The 23847-nt window shown below is 37.1% G+C and overlaps 1 protein-coding gene across 1 annotated transcript in view; it reads right to left on the bottom strand.

Moving 5' to 3' along the window:
- The window catches only part of LOC133523866 (hormone receptor 4), a 62252-nt gene extending 42176 nt beyond the window's left edge, over positions 1-20076 (bottom strand). Inside the window, exon 1 of the mRNA XM_061859629.1 lies at positions 18211-20076. Within this exon, the coding sequence (XP_061715613.1) occupies positions 18211-18262 (52 nt within the window). The 5' untranslated portion in view covers positions 18263-20076. The remainder of the gene's footprint in view (positions 1-18210) is intronic.
- Between the last annotated feature and the right edge of the window lie 3771 nt (positions 20077-23847).

Genomic DNA, 23847 nt, shown 5'->3' with positions numbered 1-23847 from the left:
AGAAAAAGGCTGCATTACATAACGCACTAAAGTAAGTATGAGTTAGGAAAGGTATCTAGTTTTTATTTATATATTAACTTTGAGTGCTTTGCCCTCATCTTTAACTACTTTTACAAGTAAAACCTGTAGCTGTTTTGATGGCCTCAATGACTAAGAGTATTTGCAGGAAATACAAATAAGTCGGTCACTCAGCTGTTAATGACACCACGCAACTTAATGACGCTGCGAAAACGCGAACGAAAATAAACTGTTTCGTGGAGACATTCCTCACAAAACGTTTGTGGCCACGCGTTTAAAATGTCTGCATGACGCGTGAGCAGCAGCCGTAACGCTAAAGTAGTCTGAGAACGATTCGGCTGCAAGTAAACAGCTCTTACCATTACGGCAGTGCATAGTGCGCTTGCAACTAAAAGCAAACATTAGCGCATCTTCAACATATTTGTCTCGTGCGATAAAGGAATTAGGTTTGTGCAGCTCTGAGTGGCTGAGATCCGGCCGCAAGATGCATTAATTCTAGTAGGTACCTACTCCACACGCTAGCGAGTCACGCGATCACCACAGTAACACACTGCTAAAGAAACTGCGAGGAAAACGCCTTCCGGGGTGAACGCCCTGGTTGCGTAAAGCGAGCTCCATGGCGCAACAAGCGCACACGAGGGCCTCGCGCGCAGGACGCAGCGCCATCTCGCGCGCTACGCCAGAACAAACTCACGCGCACTACATCTACTTATACCTACACATCTGTCGGTATAGTATAGTCAAGTTAACAAAAAGTATGGAAGTAAGTCGTGTAGTCGTGCTTTTTTTGGATTCGTTAGATGGCGCAACTAGATTATTTCCCCCGAGTTGCACCGTTTCTATTATGTACGGAAGACCGTTAAATTTTAGGTATAAACTATAAAGTGCCGTAATTTTGGAGTAAATTAAAAGCTATTGGGTTCAAGCTAAGTAGTGTATAGAGAACACCTTGGTGCATAGTACATCTTAATTAAAAAGATGTGCAATGTATGATACCCTAAAAAAAATTTTTTTTTCGATTGCGGCTCGAGGATAAGTCAGTCGGTTGGTGCAATCTCAAGTTAAGCTTTTTAAAGCATTATAAACATTCAGTTAACTTTGCACGCCTGGGCAAATTATGGAACATGTATTTTTAATTATTTTGTACATTGTGCTTCGGGGGAAATTAAGAGAGACGTGAAAATTTTAAAAACGGTACTTATCTAAAGACACTACATTTGCACTAAATAAAAAATAGATTTTTTTTACCGGAAGTTTCTCAAAAAGTAAATAGAATTAATCGCAACGGACTGCAAGCGAAGGTGGTTGCCGCACACGGCGCGGGGCGCGCGGGGCGGGGAGATAGTGCATCGCGCAGCTAGGGTTTGCAATATCCGACAATTTTTCGGATCGGATACATAGAAATAGGATATCAAGAACGACTGTCAAACTTCAAAAGTGCGACCAAAAATGAAATGCAAGTTTGTGCGTAAATTGTCTATGTGAGATCAAAAATAGTGATGTCATGTTACAACATATTAATAATCTATCGGTGTTTGACCGCTTTATCGACTACTTATTCAAATGTGTTTGATTGTATAAAAAAATGATATACGACAGTTTCTAACGTGGTTAAGTCACCAGTTATGACGTCATCAAAATGGCCGGTGCCGTGTTCAGAATATTGCGTATACCACAGAAAGTATATCACATGTAAGCTTGTGTGGGGTGTCATAAAAAGCAAAATTAAATGCGCTACAATATCGTTTATACATTTGACCTTGTAAGTACCATAGTTTGCGAGAAATTTTAAGTTTTATTTAAATTTTCCCGAAAAAAAATCCGTTTTTTGTTTTCATCAACTTTACTAGTAACTTTACAGGAAAACATTGTATCAAGATATGAATGCTACATTAGTAATTCCATTAAAATTTTGAAAATCGGTTTATAAACAAGCAAATTACACTATTTTTGTTCCATACCGGATGACACCACCAAGAGTCGGATGGCTGTTTCAATACAATTTGCAAGGCAAATGATGTTTAAGTAAAGGTAACTTGCTGAACGATATTTATAGTAAAGTAATATTTTCGATAAAAGTATTATTATCAAAATTAAGAATACTGAGATCGTTTTGTTGTAATTTACTCCGGATCTAGCTAATTAAAGTTACACACTAATTAAACATTTTTTTTTTACGTGTTATTTTATCCCAGAGCATGCACCTTCGCATGCGCAAAGCATAGTGTATTTAAATCCGTGTTTTACTCACCCACACCCTGTACAGCGTTCTTTGCACTTGCAAGACAATAGCTCCTTGCAGCTGAGACTAGCATCAGGAAGGGTTTTCTACAAAGAGGTGTACGCTGGTCCATCATTTTTCTTTCGCCAAGCCTAGTTGCAAGAATCTAGCATTTGTGGGTCGCTATTCAGGTAAATTGGTCCCAATGTGGGTCTGTTAAGCCCTTTTTATATGCTGTAAGAGAGCATCCTGTTGAAGGAATATACTCGATCGCTCTGTTTTTAGGGTTCCGTAGCCAAATGGCAAAAAACGGAACCCTTATAGATTCGTCATGTCCGTCTGTCTGTCCGATTATTTCCTAAACAAGATCCTCCTCGCAGTATTTACATTACCTATTTGTGTCACTACTGGGTGTCACTACTATATGTAGGGTTTGCAATTAGAATATTGTGATATTCTAATTATTCGAATATCCACCAAAATAAATATCCGAATAAACGGATTTAGATAACACAGAAATAACGTTTTTAACTATGTTTTAATACAATGATATTATCTCAACCAATTTTAAATGATTACTTGATTATTATAATAGCTAACATAATGTTATCTCTAAAACCGTACTTAATAAGGAGGGTTTATATCTGGATTAGCTGGTGCATAGTTGGAAATACATCCAATGCCTCACCTCGTGTTCATTCGTCATGAAATACTAACTATGAAAGCAATACTTACTTACTTCACTGGATCAAAATTATTAATAATATTATTGATGCTCCGTTTTTACTACATTTACTTTCCTTCAGAGTCCCTCGACGTTGTGAACGTGCTTGCAGGAAAAAAATCCTCTTTTACATCCCCCGTAGTCGGACTGCTTACGCAAGAAATAGTTTTGTTAGAAGGGCGTGCAGGTTGTACAACGAAAAATTTCTAAGCCTTGATATTTTCTGTGAGAAACTTAATAGATTTAAAACACTATCTATGCAGTGTAATAATTCATAACCCAAATGTTTAGATTGGCGCTATAAAGAAATAATCTCAGTATTAGATGTTACTGCTTTTTATAATTTCTTTATTAATAGATAATAAATCCTTGAGATTTCAGTTTGTAAACAATACCATAAGGTTGTTATAATGCTCTTATGTTTTTATTCTCATAATTTTTCTTTTCTTTTGTTTGTTTTTTGTTTTTGCGCGCACAAATAGCTCTGTTTTACTATGTAGAAACTACTTAATAAGCATGATGTTAAAATATTTTCATTAAGGAAACTGTAAGTCTAGTTTTAAGAAAAGTTCCTGTGCCATATATAACTATAAAAGACTGTTTATTTCTTAAATAAATAAATTAAATTAAATCAGTGACCCAAAAAGAATCTTGGCCTTTGACACAAGTACAACGTCACTCTGCTCTATTCTGCACCACTCCACACTAGTTGGATACTCCGAGGGCGTTTTAGGGCTACATCGCTCCTATCTTCTCACAGCCCGATTCTCTCCCGTCCACTCCAAGTGACCAAGCCTGCGAAGTCGTGCGGCTATAATCTCGTTAATTATATTGGGTGCCGCAACTAGCTACTCTAGCTCCCTATTTTTCCTACGCTTTCATCTTCTCTATCTTCATCTCTGATAGGTCCCAGAATATACCGCCAGAATTTCGTCTTCTTAACTAAGAACTCGTTCTTTTTTTTCTGATTCAGAGTCCAAGTGTCTTACCGATGCCATTCATCAAAATCTAATTATTGTCTTATAGACTTGAATCATGGACAGTCTACTGATCAGCTTGGATACTAGAACTCGGTGAAGCGCTGCTGAGCATCTTAGGGCATTTTGGATTCGAACATCTATCTCCTCTTCCCGATTACTTTAGGTAGGTCTTTTCTTTTCGATCTGCGGTGGCAGCATGGTTGTATTTTTATCACTTGTCACTATGCCCTTCATGACAAATGATAAAGAGCCGACCATCTTAGCCCTATTCATTTGGAGATATTCTAGTGGTTGATTATCAGACCAATTTTCTCTCCTTCCTACTCTACTATCCTAGCCTTGGTCGCTTTTGTTTTGAGCCTATAGCCCCAAGTCATCAGGATATCCAATGATCTAATGTTTGCATTAAGCAACATTCGCATTCATTGTATAAAGTTACTGCGTGACATGATGTACTTATCAAAATTGATGTGCTGTTAGTATTTGAATTGCTTAAATATATGAAAATACTATATTTAAATGACAAAATTATTCATAAATTTCATTAGAAAATTGTTTCGGTTATAGGTCAATAACCATATTTAACGGATCCGTAATATCCGGATCTTATGACCCGCTAGATCCGGATCTTATAGTTGACGGATATCCGGATATTTCGGATATCCGGATCTCAAACCCTACGCGCAGCGATTGTTCCGAGACAGTTTGTTTGACACTTTTGACGGGCAACGAGCACAAATCTTTCTTCTGGCATTAAAACGGAACTATTGTTTTAAACAATCATTGAGTGAACTAAGTAGTCTAACGTTTTCGTAAGTCTATGGAAAAATGCGATTTTTCGAATTTAACAAACATTGAGCGTACCTGTATTTAATTTGTTGACTGTCTGTCTGCATACTCAGAAACCTTTTACGAGAGGTATGGGCATTGTGAATGTCATCTCGCTCTGTGTGGTAGGGCACAGCACAGCGGATGTCATTCCAGATCTAGAGCAGAGCCCAACTGGGGAAGTACCTCCACCTTACAGAAAATCGCAGCCAAATAACACTAGACCCTACTCATAGTGTTGTGTTCCTGCCGGTGAGTAAGGTTGCCAGAGCTCAACGAGGGGCGGGAGGGGGTTAGGGTCGGCAACGCGCATGTAACTCCTCTGGAGTTGCAGGCGTACATAGGCTACGGATACTGCTTACCATCAGGCGGGCCGTATGCTTGTTTGCCACCGACGTAGTATAAAAGAAAAAAAAATCATACTATTTTTGCAGTAGGTACATGCCACTACTCGTGCCTCAAGAGCCGTGCTTCGTCGGTGCATCTACGCGCGTTCCTTCTCTTGCCACTAATCACGCGCTTGTCGCTTCTGTGTATTTATTGCTCTACGATTTTGGTACTTGATTACAAAACTGCATGTTCCGTATAAAAATGCCAATTTTTTATGGGGTGCGAATGTAAATAAAATCAAATGAATATGATTGCATCAATTTCCAATAGTATTAAAATTTCCCCCGAAGTACAACGACAGTAAAACATGAAAAACTACTTTCCGGGTGTCGCACCCTGGTGCGAATTTGACATTGGATTTAGATATTTTTTCTAATTATTTACTCAATTCGCACCGAGTACATTACTTTCCCCAGACCCGCAATGGCCAAAATAGATTTTTTTGTATGTTGTTTTTTTTTTTTACCTGTTCCGTAGCTTAAATTAACATAAATAACACGTGCGAATTTAGATATAAGTGTTGTAAAACGTACGCCAAATTGCACCGAGTACACCTTTTTTCTCTTCTTAGTTACAACCATTACATTATTTTCAGCCGATTTCACCCCTTTCCGGGGGGGTGAATTTAGTAACGATTGTATAAAGTTCGATTTTTAGCCCATACAAAACAATCCGTAGTGATTTTATTAGTCCTTAGAATTAGTTCCTGACTTTAGTGAAATTTGAGTTAATTTGACCGTACTAGTAATGTAGGTCAATTTTAAAGCTACTTTACATCCAGCAACTGAACTGTAGTCCGAGAATGCTCACTAAGAATATTTTTATGAAGGAAAATGAGTCTCGCAGGCCTCATACGATGAATTAAAGAGGGTTAGTCACACTTGTTTATAAGCGAGCGCTGTATAAATCGTATCTCAGCGCGTAGCGCGCGTGAGTGACGAAATGAAATTTTTATTCGTAGGTCAAGGTTTAGCTTCTCTTCGAAATGAGAAAATTGCCACATATCAACGACCTTAACATGGGCCGAGTTCGCGACGTTTCGAAACTATAATGTGTAAATACTTTAAATACTTCCTTTGAATTGCCGGAGAAAAATAACAAACTTGTAATTTTGAATTAAATTACATTGTATTTATTTATTTTCACACATGGGTGACTAAATAATCCACACTATCCTTTTAATTAGTTAGGTTTGCACAAATTAGTTATGCAAATACACATGAATGAGGTAGTTATATTATTTTCATTTTCTGCCTCGGTAAAGAAATGGAAAGTCGGTTCAGTTATACAACGGCACCTGATTGGGCCGTGAAAGCAGCGTGCGATTTTAATGTCAGTCACCCGTGGTCAAGGTTTTAAAAGTTTTCTTGCGCCTGCGATTATATCTTTTGTCCGAACGGCGGCATAAATAATTACTTTAAATTTAACAGAAAAAAGTTTCGCTTCTGCGAGTTACGACCGCTCTTTTTCGAGCTTCGGCATATGTTATTCACATTTGTCGTGACTGGGTTTTAAACAAGTGATCTATAGTTTAAAATAACCGCGTGTGAACGGGCGCTATCTTCCCAGATGGCCTACCGCGAAAACCGAAATTCGCAAATTGCGGGGATTTTTCTCTTTTACTCTCACTAAGACGTAATTAGAGTGACAGAGAAAAATGCCCGCAATTGACGAATTTCGATTTTCGCGGTAGGCCCTAAGGAAACAACCACATGGAGTTTGGGCTAATTAGAAAGGTTTAAAAAAGCAGTTGACACTTGTAAAAGGTAGGAGGTAGATACAGTTAGAGACGTGAAATATTGTCTAATAAAGAAAATATTACAGTAGTAATATTTTTCTTAGCATTACTCAAATAGACACAAAGTAAACAAACTTGTAAGTCTAGATGGCATGACGTAGCTTCCACAAAAAGAGGAAGGCCTCAAACGGAAAGCGAGAGTAGTGGGTCTAGGCGGCGGCGCGGGCGCCGTAGACGGGGTAACGGTACCGCGTGTGCGCTGCGGTAACGGGAGTACTTACGCGTGCGCGGTAACGGTACCTCCCGTAGGACCGCGCACGTGGGCTAAAGCCGCCCGCCGAGGGGGAAAGTGATGGCGTGATCATTAATTTGTTGTTGTTTTGACTAGTTTTATGGACAGTTATTAAAATGACATCTATCGATGAAAATGTTGCTATCGGTATTGTACACATAATTATTTTAATGTTAATTCCTAAGGAGGTGTGAAATATATATATAAAAAAAACATAGTTACGTACGTAGCGTTTGTGAATTACCCTCGCCGACTACTTAGCAGGTTCTATGGAGTAATATGGAGTTATTTCAAACAGTTACATGTAAAACCAAGTTCTAGCAAAATGAGTCAAAAGAGAGGTTTAAGGAGGTGTTCAAAAAACGGTACTAAGATATACATAAGTACATATACAAGACGACATTCCTACATCGTTTTATGAGTTGTTGGGAACGAAGTGCCTCTACATATACTATAATTCTTAGTACAGAAGTTTCCAACTAGATGGCGCAGAATACCTCACCTAAACTCCGAGATTTTGTAAACCGCGTATTTAAACGAAAAGGGTGTGCAATATTTATTTTTCAATAGAAGGGTGTCGACGCGCAAGACGTTGCGAACCACCGCCCCTTTAGGCCAGTTGCACCAACCACAATCAACGGACTATGGAACGTTCCGTACAATAAAATTTAATGAACGCTTGTACGGTAAGAAACAGTTTGGTGCATCCAACCCTTAGTCCTGTCTAGGAAGTACTGTACAGTACAGTATTACTCGAACGCGCCATTGAATATCGATATCGACATTGACTGCGCGCTGCACTGCTCACACCGGTCAGACCCCATTGAGACCTCAGCTTTCACTTTCGATCACACACACAAACAGATGCATAACGGTGTAACTAGCTATGACTGTGTGGGTAATACCATTACATCACGTTGCTTTGGCTGACGCATCCAAGCGAAAGGTCACTATCTATATATAGAATAGATGTGCACTTTCCATAAGAATGTCTTTGCTGTTAGATTTGCAGGTCATTGACCCTGTCCTGGCGTTTGAAAAATTTGGTTCTTGTTGCTTCTTTTATTAAATAATAGTGGGTGTAAGCTTCATCACTATACACCTTATAAAACAAAGTCTCCGCCGCGTCTCTCTGTATGTTCGCGATAAACTAAAAAACGACTGAACGGATTTTCATGCGCTTTTCACCTATCAATAGACTGATACCTGAGGAAGGTTTAAGTGTATAATTTGTTAAGGTGTTGTGTAACCCGTGCGAAGCCGGGGAGGGTCGTTTATTAACGGGTTAATTTATAGTACCTATTTGAAAAATATTTATAATACTTTTTAAACTTTATGGGTACCCTGACAGGTGTCATTTCAATACAATTTTACTAGATTAGGCGTTTTTAGGTTATAAATTATATGGAGATGAGACGTGTCACCCTACCCATCGAGTTTGAAAAATATTAAAAATGTTTTATACATCTACACCATGAAATTTAACCAGTGATCAGGAACCAGGAAAATTAGTTCCGGATCAGTGGTTAGAAAACTTGTGCAATGTGGAGGGCTCCTATTCTCTGAATTACACATGAAGTGTCTTATCACCTAGCAGGGGAAAAACGATATTATTAAATTAAAATAAATGTAAAATAAAACAAAATCGTAAATATTGGACCTCAATTCTGGTAATTTTTGACGTAAAACTGCAAGGTATGAAGTAGTGAGATATATTTTAATCCCTTTAATTCCCTAGGGTTCCGTAGTCCACTAGGAACCCTTATAGTTTCTACATGTCCGTCCGTCTGTCCGTCCGAGGCTTTGCTCCGTCATCGTTACTGCTAAAAGCTGCAAATTTAAATGCTGAACGGTAAAATAAAAACTACAACAAAACAAATTTTTGGATACCCCCCATGCCTTTTTTTAAATTCTTATTTTTGCTTTATACCAATGGTGTGGGGTATCGTTGGATAGGTATTACAAAACGAATGAGGGTCTCCAACAACGATGTTTTTAATAAAATTAATAGTTTCAGAAATAATCGCTCCGTAAGATAAAAAATATGGTACCCCCCTTCTAACTTTTCAACCACGGATCTACGAAATATTCAGCCATTTTAGAGTTATTACAAAAAGTATTCTCTTCTTAGTAAAAAGACGTAGAAATCGCTACGAAGGTATTCCCTTATGCTTGTAATGTACATGATACTTTCTAATAGTCCGTTTAGTCTATTTTGACAGAATAGTAACTACGGAACCCTACACAAAATAGCCCGACATGCTTTTGACCGATTTTTGTCACTAAGTCATGTTCCATTCGCATGATTTAGTCACAAGTATATAATTATAAAAATACACGGACAAAAACGGGAAGCTAGTAATAATAATTGTACTGCCTAAGCGCATACGTGGCATTCTGTACGGGTAAGCGTAATTCGGTACACGCCGGGCCGGGAAGGTGTTGATAACTCGACTTAAAATTACCACTTGTTCGTAAATTTTTGTTTACCGCCCCTAATACACAATGTACTATTATCAAAGTTTTCCCTACCCATTGGTGAGTGTGGGTCTTTTGGCGCTCATATTGGCACCGCAATACCTACAACTATAGTCCATACATTTCCATTTATGGTCCAAATTTAACTCGACTTTCCTACCTATAATATTATTTGAACTTGCTTTGTGTGGTAGGTGCCAGTGGATGTCATTCCAGATCTAGATCAGAGCCCAACTGGCTAAGTACCTCCACCTTACAGAAAACAGCAGCCGAGACTGCTTACCATCAGGCGGGCCATATGCTTGTTCGCCACCGACGTAGTATAAAAAAAAAGAATATCGCAAATCTGAGGCTAAATATTTTCAAATAACGAAGAAAAACACAGGCAATTAAACAGAACAAAAAGAAGATTATTATTGATTATTATTTAAATGGGTACGTGTAAGGCTTGTATGTCGTAGATGTAAATAAAGATCGTGTCATTCACGAAGATGAGTGCCCTGACTCGTAAAGTTATGTTATTAAAGGTTAAATTTGACAAATCCGCGCGTCATCGTGGATGACCCGAATAGGGGACTATAGGTAGTTGGGTGGTTTTCGGTAGTTTATTCAGTAGCAAACCGCTCCGATAGCTCGCTTCTCATGCTGGTTGCTAGTGTTGCTACGCTGTTTACCTTAAAGGTAACTTTGAATCATATGAAAAGAATAATGTTGATAAAATTTATATAAGAGTTTCCAATAATTTGTATGAACTTTTATTCGCTCTTAACTCGCATAAACATAAAAAAATCGAAATAAGTCAATGGAAGGGGCATGGGGTATGGTTATACTATTAAATATGGTATATAGGTAGGTATTAATTGTGTGAAAATGTTTTCCATAACGTCAATTTCAGAGAGGAAAATTAAATAGTTACCACGCTTCTAGAAGCAGTCGACCACTATCTCTTAATTTATGAATTAAAGTTTACTTACGTTTATTCACATGGCTTCATGCCTTTTCAAACCGATTTGAATACATAAATATGCTTGACTAAAAACAATATTATTTAAAACCGATGTCATTCTACGCTCCATAATTCTGTTTATGAGTATAAAACTGTTGACAATGCGCATAAATTAAATTTAATAATATGCACTTTTCAACCATTGCCGCACTTTTCGCGATATGTTGATTCTCATTGTGAGTGATTTATACAGTTTTATAGGAATAAAGAATGTTTAAGCCGAGCAGTACCGTCTCCACGACAACAGTTGAGATGTTACGTGGGCCTGGCAGGTTCCCACGCAGGAGCGCGGGCGCCGCGCCGGCCTCGCCACCGGACCTTTGCGCCGACAATGTGCACGAGTCACGGACTCCCCTTTGTTACCACAAGAACGTTCTGTACGCTCGCTTTCAAGTAATGATTTGATTCCAATTATGCATACAAGAACAAAATTCTTGTGATTTTGTGGTATAAAGGTCAACTTCTTAGGGTGAACTCGGGTGTAACCTAGCATTGCCTTGCGGTGTGTTTGTTATGTATTATGTGTGTTTTGAACCTCGTGCTACCAAGCCAACTGTTGTTAGTTTTAAATGTTTTAATCTTTATGATTCTGATACGAAAAACAAAATACTTAAAGTTGTATTTTGCCGTGAACTAGCTCGACTAAATGCAAACTTGCACTTTAATTTTAAAATGTATATACTCGTAGTCTGGAAGTTGGAAAAAAATACTAGTGTAACATACATTAAGAGGGTCGACTATAATCATAATTCTCCTCATGAGATTATGTGTACATATTAATATATATCAAAAACTATTATTCAATAGCAAACGGTTCCAATTCCAAAACAAGCAATTGCTTCTGGAACCCAGGATACTCGATACTCGTATGACTCGTTTCTAATAAGTCGTAACAAATAGTAGCACTTTAGGCCTTTATCGAGCGACGCCATTGTCACGATCATATTGTAGGTGATTGCACCTACTACATCCTGTTAGTACCGTCAGCTATTAGAGTAGCCGATTTATGTGGTTCTGTTCAAAAAGGGACCTTAAGCCAGTAGGCGCTTGAGTCGTTTATCTTATCGAACTTCTATTATGTACGCGCAAACACCTTTTCTTGAGAACTAAACATTTACTAGTTGACATTTTAGATAAGCTTTAATATTCTTAGGCTAAAATTATTTTCAACAAATTGTATAAAAAAAAAGAACGTTGGTACTAAGTAACAAACTGACGTGTCCTACCTTCCCAAATTTGTGAGAAAATAGTATGCCATTTTGTTAAGCCAGTCTAGGAAATTAAGTCGTGTAGGTACATCATATTAGTGGCGCTTTAGCTGAGTCGATATTTTAGACCTTGACTGCATTATGACTGTGATCTAGTGTTTTAGGGAGACTAATCTCTCTAGCTACACTAACATTTTAGAAAAGTAAATATTATAGCCAAATAAAGTATCAAGGGTGTCTGTATGGTCGCAGCGTGACATTACTTTAGCTGCTAGCACAAGCTCGGCTGGCGGTTATCTAAAATTAGGGTCAATGATGACATAGTTATAAAATTGTTATTTAACGCTGTGTTGTCGCCGCGGCTGCTGTGCGTGAGTTCGTCATCGAATGTCATTTAATATAGCTATGTGTAGTTATTGTATTATGTATTATTTATTAATAACGCATGGGGCTAAACTGGAAGATAGATCGATGGATAAAACGTTTATTTGAATAAAACTAAAGTACAGAATTTATGTAATTAGCAGAAAAAAATAACACGAGACATGGATTTACTTGCTGTACGCTGTGTGCATTTTAGCAAAAACAAAAGGGTTCCGAATCAGCTATACGCTTTACTCTTTCGAGCGACTCACTGATATTTTGCCGGAATCCAGATCACGTTACAGTTGGGTAAATATGATGGTAAACTAGTACAGTAGTGTAAAAAGGGTGAAGTTGTGTTAATATGTTCCGAAATGAAATACACAAATAATAATATTAATAAAAAATACCATACAATAAAGGTGAAAGTGGGTAGGTTTGGTTCAAAGTCTCCTAGATAACCTCCGAAATCCCGATTAGATCCTGGAAGCTATGCGTCCACATTAAGTTTCTGTAATTTGAGTAATTTATTGTAGTTAAAAGCGCTGGAACTATTTTTTCTACACCAATGCAAAAAATATGCACGATGGTACAAAAATCACAATCAAAATGTTTTTCATTCATGTCATAATTTATTGAGAAGGTATTGTCATTTGAGAAGTGTACCTACAACTTCTAACGACCACCGGTGTAACGGCACGATGTAAATAAACATGAGTATGCGATATTAAATCAGTTCGGTTCACATTACATTTTACTAAACATAGTGCTAACAATTATGCGCCATATTACTGTGATAGGATTTACGGTTCACTTTACATTGGACAGCTCTTGGCATAAGTATGTACAACCAAATTTACTTGAACCGCAAATTGCTAAAGAATCAATTTCCTCGGCTGTGCCATAACTTAATGGGCAGCGTCTATAAAGAGCATATTCAAAAACGAAACACGATATTCTTGCACTAATTTGATTTGAATGTCATGTGATAACACTGAATTCAAGTCAGTCAGTATTATAAAATTATTGCATTTTTCATGCAATCACAATTTTTGCATGTAAATAACTAAATAAGCGATAAAAATTTATAAGAAGCGACTTTAACAACAATCTAGGCATCAAAATATTCTGCCAATTACTTTAATGCACATCTGTGTTTGTATGTGTGCATTTGTATGTATTAATACAATTATGACAAAACGAAAAATATGCGCTATTAACCTGTACTATTGTTTGCCGTACATAAATTAATTCCTTGAAGCCAGTAACACACTTTCTAAGGACACCCATCGTCAATGCGATAACAAAAGGAATAAACAGTTGATAAGATGTTATCGAATAACAAAATAACTTCGCATCTTAGAATAAATTATAACATAAATATAAAGATTATTGTAACAGTGCAGTCACATCATATTGGGACAATGATAATAGGCCAAGTTTTGTTTGGCTTTCATACGAGATGACCCATTGTTCTATCGTTGTTACTCTTGCAAATCAATTTATTTTATTTATTATTCATGATTTTATTTATATATTTCATAGTGGTATGTAATTATTAGCCTCGTTTTAAATATGAACAAAATTCATAAATGTAAAGTGAATGTATTACCCATTCTATTACAAGATGTGTACTTATTGTCTTATTTAAAATATTTCTGGTGTCAGTTTTTGAGGCCACTGGAAAATTTTAGTGCAGTCTGCCAAGAAATAACAAATATTCTTACGTTTATAAATACAGAATGATAACTAAGTAAAGTTTTTAGCTTCGTAGCTGTGAAAAGTCAGATTTACTTAATGATTTCTGTGTTTTCTGTAACTATTATGAACATGTATACAATTCTACTAACTTCATATAAAGATACGTTATTTTTTACCCTTCTTACAGTAATTATACGTATTACAATACAGTTGTTAAGATTGCTACGCGAGCTATTTAAACAGGACCTACATACGTCTAGTTTAAGTTTGCGGTTATATAACGAAACCTTTTCATTTGAGAGTATTTAAAACAAAGCCCCAGGCTCGAAATAGCCACAGGTGGTTGGGCAAACTGAAAGGGCTTATTACAAAACTAATTGAGCTTAGGTTCTTTAGGACTAGTTCACTTAGTGTAAACTTGTTTTTTTTTTGTAAATGCATGTTTTTATATCATTGAACTAGAATAACTAAAGTGATAGCGCTTTTGAATTCCAAAATGTACTAAGAGTTTCGTCTATATATATGCCGTCGCTGTTTTATACATATATATTATGTATTAAATTTGAATTGAAAATTGTTAACACGAGTAATATTACTCCAGGCGCCACAGATGTAACTAGTTAGATTGCTGGCGCTGTCACCTTGTAGGGTTCGTTGACGCATCTACGTTTTGTCCAAGCGACCTTAAGCCCATACCGCGCACTAGACTAAACTATGAACAACGTACTACGTAATCAATCTATCCTCCTCGCACAAACTAACACTGTAATTGTAATGACTGCGATGAACTTAGCGACGGTCCATGCGTTCACCTTCGTAGGCAAAGTGTGGAAGGCGCTAACAAAAATGAAGGGCGATGGTCGATTCAAGCGTTTGAAGGCAAACTTGGGTTACTAATTAAGAATCCACGCTTGTGCGCATTGTTGTCGAAAGTTAATCCTGTGTACTGTAACGACTTCAGAGGTTATATGAATTATCGTGTTGTGCAATTTGTTTACGTTACTATACAGTACAAACGTTGATCTGATTGGTATGATATAGGGAATTAAAGAATAAATACGTTAAATATGCATTGATTGAATTAGTTGGGTTTTTTGTTTTCTTATTCTTTTTTATCATACCTACTCGAGGCAAGGCTATTTAGTTTTTATAAATAGATACGGGAAGGTGCTGAAACTGTCAAACCCCGCTCTCTCCAATATGTAAATTCCTAATAACTTTACTAAACAGTTCGCCAAAGGTAGCCTGTTGGAAAAGTGACGTCATTAACTTTCACCAACCTTGGCACAAGCTATGTACAGTACAGATAGACACACTCCTGTCAAGTTCGCATGTAAATGGATATTAATCTTTAACTCTTGACACGGAAGATACATATTCCATTGGTTAATCATTTGTAGGTGGTTCGTGCCCGCGATACTTCATTTGTATGGCGAGTGCCTGTCAGTGCGATCTAATCCAAGAGAGCATCAATCTTGCTGGCCGGCTCGTATTTAACGTCATTAGGATGCCAGGAGAAAGTTGCACGAAAGTTTCAATGACAATTTTTGCAGTATTAATTAGGTATTCATTTTATACCTAGGCACAGATAAGCACCTTATTAAATTGAAATCACTGTCAAAGATCGGTGTTGCCAGCATTGCCAACATAAAGATTAGAATTTATTTGTATTACTTGTGGTACGCATACAAACCACGCATTTTAGTAACCTTTTTTTGTTATCTCTGTGCTTGCTCTCTTTTCTTTGCGCGATCACCATGAGCGGGTTGTGTCTTCTTTGTAGAAGTAAAATAAAAGTTAGCATTTTCATATACAGTCTACCAAATAGGAACCCATTTCAAAAAGTGGTACATAATGGCCCTGTTGATAACACTGTATATAACTTCCTATTCCTAACGCCCCGAGTTCTTTCAAAAGGTCTTCGTCTCAGTAGCGTTAGGGGTAGGTACTGATTAAGGCTTAAACTCCGTTTCAACGGATAAACATAGACACATTTAAACATATTATACGTTTCAATAGCCCATGTAATGATATCGACTGTTTTCATTTGGTAGGTTTCCATATAACATTCTTCGGATACGAAAATTTTCATCGCAAAATATTGTTTCCAATACCAAAAATATTAATGTTATTTGTAACGAGTGCTCCTAGTACGCCAATTAAATTAATTGTAAGCGAATAAAATATACAGATTTACCTACAAACACCAAACGCATTTATTATCGGTGATATGAAAAACATTTTCGGTAATTTTCAGCCGAAGGAAAGCGAGCCGTATTCCCAATTGCATTGGTTGCAAATTGCGTTGCCGACGGTTATCACGAGTGGGAGACAGGTTGCCCGGTAGATAACCTAAACGAAAATGCGAACGGTGATAATGATAAGCCGCGAGGCTATGGCGGGCGCGCACAATCGTTAGGTAAACATATGGGTCACTGAACCGACCTAGTTTCGAGAGCCCACACGCCTGCGAAGTGTGCGCGTTTTCGTGAAACATAAGATGATTTAGGAACACGTTAAGTAGAATGGTTAAGGCTCACATTAGGCTGACTGATTACTGCTTTTACACAGTTTAAACATTGTATGAAACACGATGGGCGTCCATGCAAGCGTCATAAGTTCATGTTTTACTATATGCACGGCTGTTACGGAATTTAAAAAGTTAGATAGAAATGTAAGGGAATTTATGATTTTTATCAAGGCTGAGTGACAGTTAATGTTCAAACGGTGAGAGCCTTAATTACTTCTCACCACAGAGGACAACAAAAAAGATCATTAAAAATAAACCCTGTACCAGGACATCGCGATGATGATTTAATTTTCTAGGTTGATTTGGTACATTTATTGAAAATTAGCACGTTTAATTAACTCCTGTAACAAATGGCCCTTATGAATAAGGAACGAAGGCTTAAAATCAAGAAGTTTGATAGCCTTGCAGTCCACCGTTTTAACTAACATAGGTCGTACCCGAGACTAGTTGACGAAGGCCTGTGTTGTGAGGCTTTTGTGTAGGTATCAATGTGACGAATGAATGGCTCAGTACTACATGACCTACATACAGTGCAAAGGTTAGTTTAGAAAATTGCAGCATACGGCAATTTTTTTTTGTACTCTGGAATAATATTTTATGCTGTTTTTAATCAAATGTTTTATGCTGTTTTTGAACCCATGAAAATCATGAATATGAAGTTTCTGGCATTATTTTTAAGACGATAGGTTAGGTTATAACTAATATAAATTGTACAATATAAATAAGTGCATTATAAACTTGGCTAAGGTGAAATAATACGTACGCTCTAATCAAATAAAGATTGATACAATTACCTCCACCTTCCATAGATACAATAAAAAATTAAAGAAATTGGTTCATTTTTTTTGTTATTTGTGCTATTAACAACACAGTATTGTCAACCAGGTAGGTTTTTCCCTACCACCAGTATTTCTAAATGTACACTTTCCCTTCCCAATATAATTATAATATGCATTCCGTCGTCTACCTAAATAGAAGAACTTGCCCGTCGCACTAAACGTAGCCACCGATGACCTAGACTAGACAAAGAGCAAAGATGCCGAACCCTTTAGGGTGGTCACCCTTAGAAAAAAACATTAGTCTGTGTAGTTTAAAAACACGGTGAAACATAAATGTAACAGGATACGAAATTTCTAGAATTTCGATACTACACGAGCAAACAAATTGCGAGCAATGAGCTTTGTATTAGAAAAAATCTAACTAACTACTAGATGGCGACACTGCAACGCAAAATTCAAGATGGCCGACTGGACCGTCATGGCATATAAAACTTAAAACGAGATGTTAAAAATGGCGGTAGAATTGGTTAAAGTTAACTTTACACAAATTGTCTTCTAAACCAAACCTTTTACTGCTATAAGTATATATATGTATGTTATACCTAATATGGCACCAATAATAAAGTTTATAAAGTTACTGATTTTTATTGTCATCTGAGAAAACATAAATCAAATAATTATACCTCACCTATGCACATTTAAGAAACATATCATCGCATAATAACGATTGACTAAGGTACTTGATAAAAAAACACAGTGACTTTTGGCACTTAAATAATTTTTTGTACAACTTTCGCATAAAAAATAGACGCGTTGCTAGTGCGGTGTGTGCGTGGCCGTCTGATAATAATAATGAATGAACGACAACTGTAAAGTGCATGCCAACGTGTAGAACAACAACAGAAAAAAAAAAACAAAAGCGGGACAATAGTAAACAATCGTAACAGTTCTCACCGTAAAACATTTTGGCAAAAAGTTCCTGTCCAGGGGTCACATGTGTGTCCATTCAACCAAACCGGAGCCAAAGAGTTCATAAACCAAGTATATACGTTACACTGAAACGGTCACAGTACTAAAGCTAGCAGCGGAGCGGCGCGAGCGGAGCGGGTATCGCGCTCACGGCGCTCGTACGGAAGTAGGTTACTAACTAAAGTTTTGTTTGGCTTGCGTGAGGCTGCGGCAGTGCACTCTGCTCGCTAGCTGCGAGCCGCGGCTCCGCTCGCGTGGACTCCTCCCCCTCGCCCCGCGACTGCGCATCTTTCACTTTCGGCTCTTCGCGCCGCCCGCCCTAATACCATCCAAGCACAGGAGCACCCATTCAAGCATCTCGGTACTAGATATGTACTTGCATTCATGATGCTTATTTGCTAGCTTTCCGTGAATGTTAATGGTCTGTCGTAAATTTGACGGGAAGGCGAGCTGACCTTACCTAGATTGTAGGGCGGATTTCATTCAATTTATAAACTAACACTACTGCACTAGGTAGGGACGACCCTGACAAGTACAGAAAGGTCTCATTATAGCGCTCTACTATTATGCATTTTTTAGGTATTTTCTTTAGGAGGTTACATTTTATTCTGATAGGTCCCTTGTTAGTATTTTACTACGACAGCGGAAAACTAAGTTAATGACCTTTAATAAAGGCTGCATCTCACTTTTCTAGGAAATACAAAGCTTTTTACGATTTAACTTTTACTCTCATAGCGTAGCAAGTGCAGCAACTTCCTTCCTTAAAGAGATGAGGACAAATAGATGATTCGTTTCCAGTACTATCTTTTTATGAAATAAACACGGCAGAACGAAGTAGGGTTTTATTGTTTACGAACGTTTTCAATTAATTAGTATTTCACATTTTAATTATTAAGATCGGGGGTAAAGCCAGCGAATCAGAAGGAAACAAAAGCGCCTATTATGACTGTCGCGTCGGTTTTTACCTTTTATCTCAATGACTCTGAAAATATATTTATGTTTAAAATTTTGCTTGTCAGATCCCTCACTTATATTACTAGCTATTTTATACTAAAATTTATTGCTATCTGAAACGATATACAACTGAAATTAATTAAATTTAGACCTGTCTTCGCGATTGTTTTCTATTTGTTGCTTAGAGTCTGCCCTTGCAAAAACAGTCTACCTTCCGTGTTTTTTTTTCATGGCATGGCCCTTCATTAAAATGTGTAAAAATTCAATTTATGTAAGAGCTAAAATTGTGCATCCTCCTCAAACAAAAAACAATGTGTTCATAAATCAGCATTCTTTTTTTTTCTTTTTATTAAGTATCGTTTAGCGACACCGCAGCCGTTTCTGGTCTGGGATATTATTTTGTAGTGGGCAATTGCGGACGGAATCTCATGGAAGAATCCATAGAAATTAGGTCAGGAACAGTGAAAGTTTAACGCGTAATCAAATTGAAATATTTTAATGCTCAGGTGATTAAACTTTGTGTTTAATTCATTGTGTCCAAAATGAATAGATGCGTATGTGCCAGTGCCAGTGTTACAGTCAAATTTCGCCATTTTCCGTCGGATATTCATGGTACCTAGTTAGAGTAGGTACGTGATGTTGTGAGTAGCATGGGTCGGCAGCGGCACACACGACACGGCGCTGCGGTGGGCGAGCGCCGCTCATTGTCGGTGGTTATGTAAGCCGGAGGCCGCGCCGACGCCGCTGCTTCGAGTCAACGAACGGCATTGACACGCGCCCGCCGCCCGCGCGCCCCGTTCTCCCCGCGGCGCCCAACGTCGCTGCTGAAACCACCAGCTGCGAAATTGGGTCACGAGCTCTGAGCCACCTCGCCTAACCGGCCACCAAACGCAGACCCTTTAAAGCTACGTAACTCGCGGAAACTTAGACGCCGACGCATGGTCTCGGAGGCCAACCGAATCTGGTGCTTGGGAGAAGATGAACGATACGAACCGCCGGTCTCGTATCGGGACAGGTCAATTACTCTATCGATTTTCAGCGAGTATTTGTACTATAAATAATTAAACAGGTTCAATGGTTCTTATTATAGATCCGGAATTTGAATTAGGCTGTGACTTTTATGTCACTAATTCGTCGACTTATCATACACGGTTCTGGTATCTCAAGGTTTCCTAAGTTCAATATGTAGTTTAAAAAACTTTAGTAGTTAATGTATACTCAACACAAGCCTTATCTAGCTGACCGTGGGACTAGGTTGATTTATGTAAAATTGTTCCATAACATTTATTTATTTATATAAATAAAACAATTTAAAACTAAACAATAGAATGCTCACTACCACATCTGCTTGTATTTTGTGTAATCAAATAAACGAGGATAAAAAAACAAATTTCTAACCTTAATTGTTTTTAAACACTCTTATAATGTTCATGAAAATTTCATTGTGTAGTTTAATAGCCTGCGTAATATTTAACGTCATAAAAGGGTTCTAATATTATCAGGGTTTATGTTCGTTTATATGTAAATTCATTATTGCATCAGCACTATTAAGGGTATAAATGTTATTTTGCGACATGCAATCGCATGTAACTTTCAATCTGCATTATTATAGTAAATAGTTTCTAATATCAATGCATGAAAACGGAGAAGGAAAACCAGCACTGCGCCCAGCGTCGCCATCGAACGCTCGTGTCAATGAACGTCATTGAGCTACACCTCCGAGTCATTAAATACCCTACAGTTACACAGTTAAGGTCTACATTCAAACGACGGCACACCGCCAACTAGCCTTGGCTCCTACTAGCCTGGCTGACTTAGACATTCTATCCACTTTTACATAGCCTACTGTATAGATAAAGGTACGACTATATGCATGATGCAAGTCTGTAGTACTCATCGATTGATGTGATAATTACCATTCATACAAATCCAATCCAATGTACATTTTTAAATAGATCAGATTAAACTTTAAAAAAAAACCGGCTTCAAGAAGGATAAAATAAAATATTACGCCTTTTATATGCGCTAGCAAATGATATATTTGAAGTCGTTGCCAAGCCAATCCTTAAAAACTTCATTAACACACTGTCGAATTTATCAAATGATACACTTTTGAATTTAAATGCTTGATTTGTTGATAAAAATACACAAATTGCTATAAGTATTAGTAAAGATTGGAAGTTCCCTCAATTCCTCTTGGATCTGAATTTCACAAAAATGTATACTTTTGAATAAAAAACCAAATCGGTTTACAAATAATGGAGTACTGTGTTACCATAGAACTCCAGTTCTGTGTTACAAACATATTCGTACAAAAAATACTGTCGATCTTTTTGAAGTCGGTTAAAATGGTTTATTTAGTTTCCCAAACAAATTAACTAATGACGATAGTTATTTACAGATTTTGGATAAACAGTCAGGGACAAAAGTTTAGATTTAATCATTGCGCCAAATAGTCCTAAATATGCTTGTCGCTTATTAAAAATGGATACACTTGCGATATTACAAAAATTGCACTATTATGAACACTTTAGCGTTGCAGTTTCGAGGTCAGTGTTAACAGATGACACTTGTCTTCGTTAGATATTTTTGCCCTAAACTGACTTTTGTCCTCGTTAGATATTTTTATTAAGCTTTTATTTAGTTTCACCTGTCCCGTTGTCTGTCTGTCGGTCTGTAATCAAATCTTGCAAGTTAAATTTGACCCACTTCCTGGTTTTCAATGAAGCTGAAGATTTGCATACATATGTAAGTCGGGTGATAAATTGATAATGCAATATTATGGTAACGTCGAGCTGATCTGATGATGGAGACAGGGGTAGCCACTGGAACTCTGTGATAAAACAACGCAACCTAATTCTGTTTGGGGTTTTTAGAATTGTCTCGATGAGTAATAGTTGTAGAAAGAAAGGTATAGTCAGCGATAAGAGCTTGTACCAAAAATGAAATTATTGCCAAAAACTTATTAAGAGTACGATGTCACTGATGTCACCGGAAATCTAGGGGCAAATTTGACTCGTGTAAATGTCAAATGACGTGTTAAATATACAGTGTGTAAATCCAATGCGGGTGATAAAATAAACCATATATAGAATTTATCCGTTTATTTATCATCAATTAAGATTTTTTTAAGGTCCACTTAATTATGACCCCGTAATTATTTTTTGAAAACTTACCGAGCAGGCAAAATACTGCAAACATTACGAGACAACATGACATGACATTACAGGATACGAATTTTTTATAGTATATTATTTTTTATAGTATAGTACGAGCTTTTTAAAGTAACTGTCAACGATTGTTGACAGTTACTTTAAAAAGCTCGTATCTTGTAACTGTGTGTTTATTTACATTCCGAATTATTTTGTATGGTTAATATTATCATTGTATTTCTAAGAAAAAAATCTCAATATACTTCAGAGATCCTATGCTAACCACCGTAAACATTTGCTCGTATTGAATTTACACACTGCAATGAGGAAAATATCATCTTTTGAGTGTGGATTACTTTTGTATATTAACCGTATACCTATGGAAATTATAAAATATTTTAGTTACCATAGATATACATTTTCAATATTAAATAAGTCGCATGCCCCTTGGCTGTAGGCAGTGTCGGCCGAAATGTTAATGCAATTGACCACTGACCATTACAATTTGAACCGAAACCGTAACGGACGGTGACCGCCCAATACGGTGGCTTACGGTTCGATTTGTAATGGTTAATGGTCAACTCTAATGAATGTTCGCCGAACATTGCCTACCTACTAATGTCATATAAGCGGTACAACTTTTGTCTGACAAGATTTTTATGCTATATGTCAACGGCACCAATCATGGAACATTTAAGAGAAAATTTGAAGTGCTTTTGATATTTCACCGACACCTGTAAAATTTCTACCGCTTTACGCTTTAAAAGTTGAATGTCCAATTCGTCCTTATGTTTTCTATGTATTTAATGAAAGCTACTGCAATTGGTTTCAATATTATTAACCAATTAAAACTGTGTTATTTTTGCTCCACTCATGGAATGTATGACGCCATTCATTTTCAAAATAACAACAATTAAACTTAAGCAGCTCTTTCACTCTTGTTTATGGCAAAATGTTGCCAGCGATTAAAAACTGATGGTAAATACTTGTTTTACAGGATTTGTCTATACCAATTCATTACTAGTGCCTGTTCCATTATAGGCGGTTCTATAATAATCATCAAACATTTTTTAAACGCAATTTTTAATAGTGAACAAGGTACCATTGGCTGTGTGCACAACTGTGGCGACGTAGGGCGGTTATTGACCGCTTTTCAAATGATATGAAGGCATGAAAAATTGTGCTGTTGATTTGTATAACGTTCACATATGTTTGGTTCCGGCAGCAAACACTTCGCACAAAGCCAATAGCCTTGTAAGGCCCATTCTACTTTTAGGACAAGTGTTATAAGGACCCATTGTCCTGAAAATAGGACAAATTGAACTAAATTTATAGGTTTCCTTTTCTTTAAAAACCCTGATTTTATGGGCTGTTAATGTAAAAAAAGTGTCCTAAAAATAGAACAATGGGCCGTACGAACATAGAAGTATTGGAAGACGAATGACATTTACATTTAGAATAATTTTGCTTTAGATATTTATCTATTATGAGTATATCATAGAATCGCTCACGCATA

Source organism: Cydia pomonella, chromosome 1 (assembly GCF_033807575.1).
Source record: "Cydia pomonella isolate Wapato2018A chromosome 1, ilCydPomo1, whole genome shotgun sequence".
In the NCBI taxonomy this organism is placed as follows: domain Eukaryota; kingdom Metazoa; phylum Arthropoda; class Insecta; order Lepidoptera; family Tortricidae; genus Cydia; species Cydia pomonella.
Note: the sequence above shows the minus strand (reverse complement) of the source record. Positions and strands in the feature narration are given on the sequence as shown.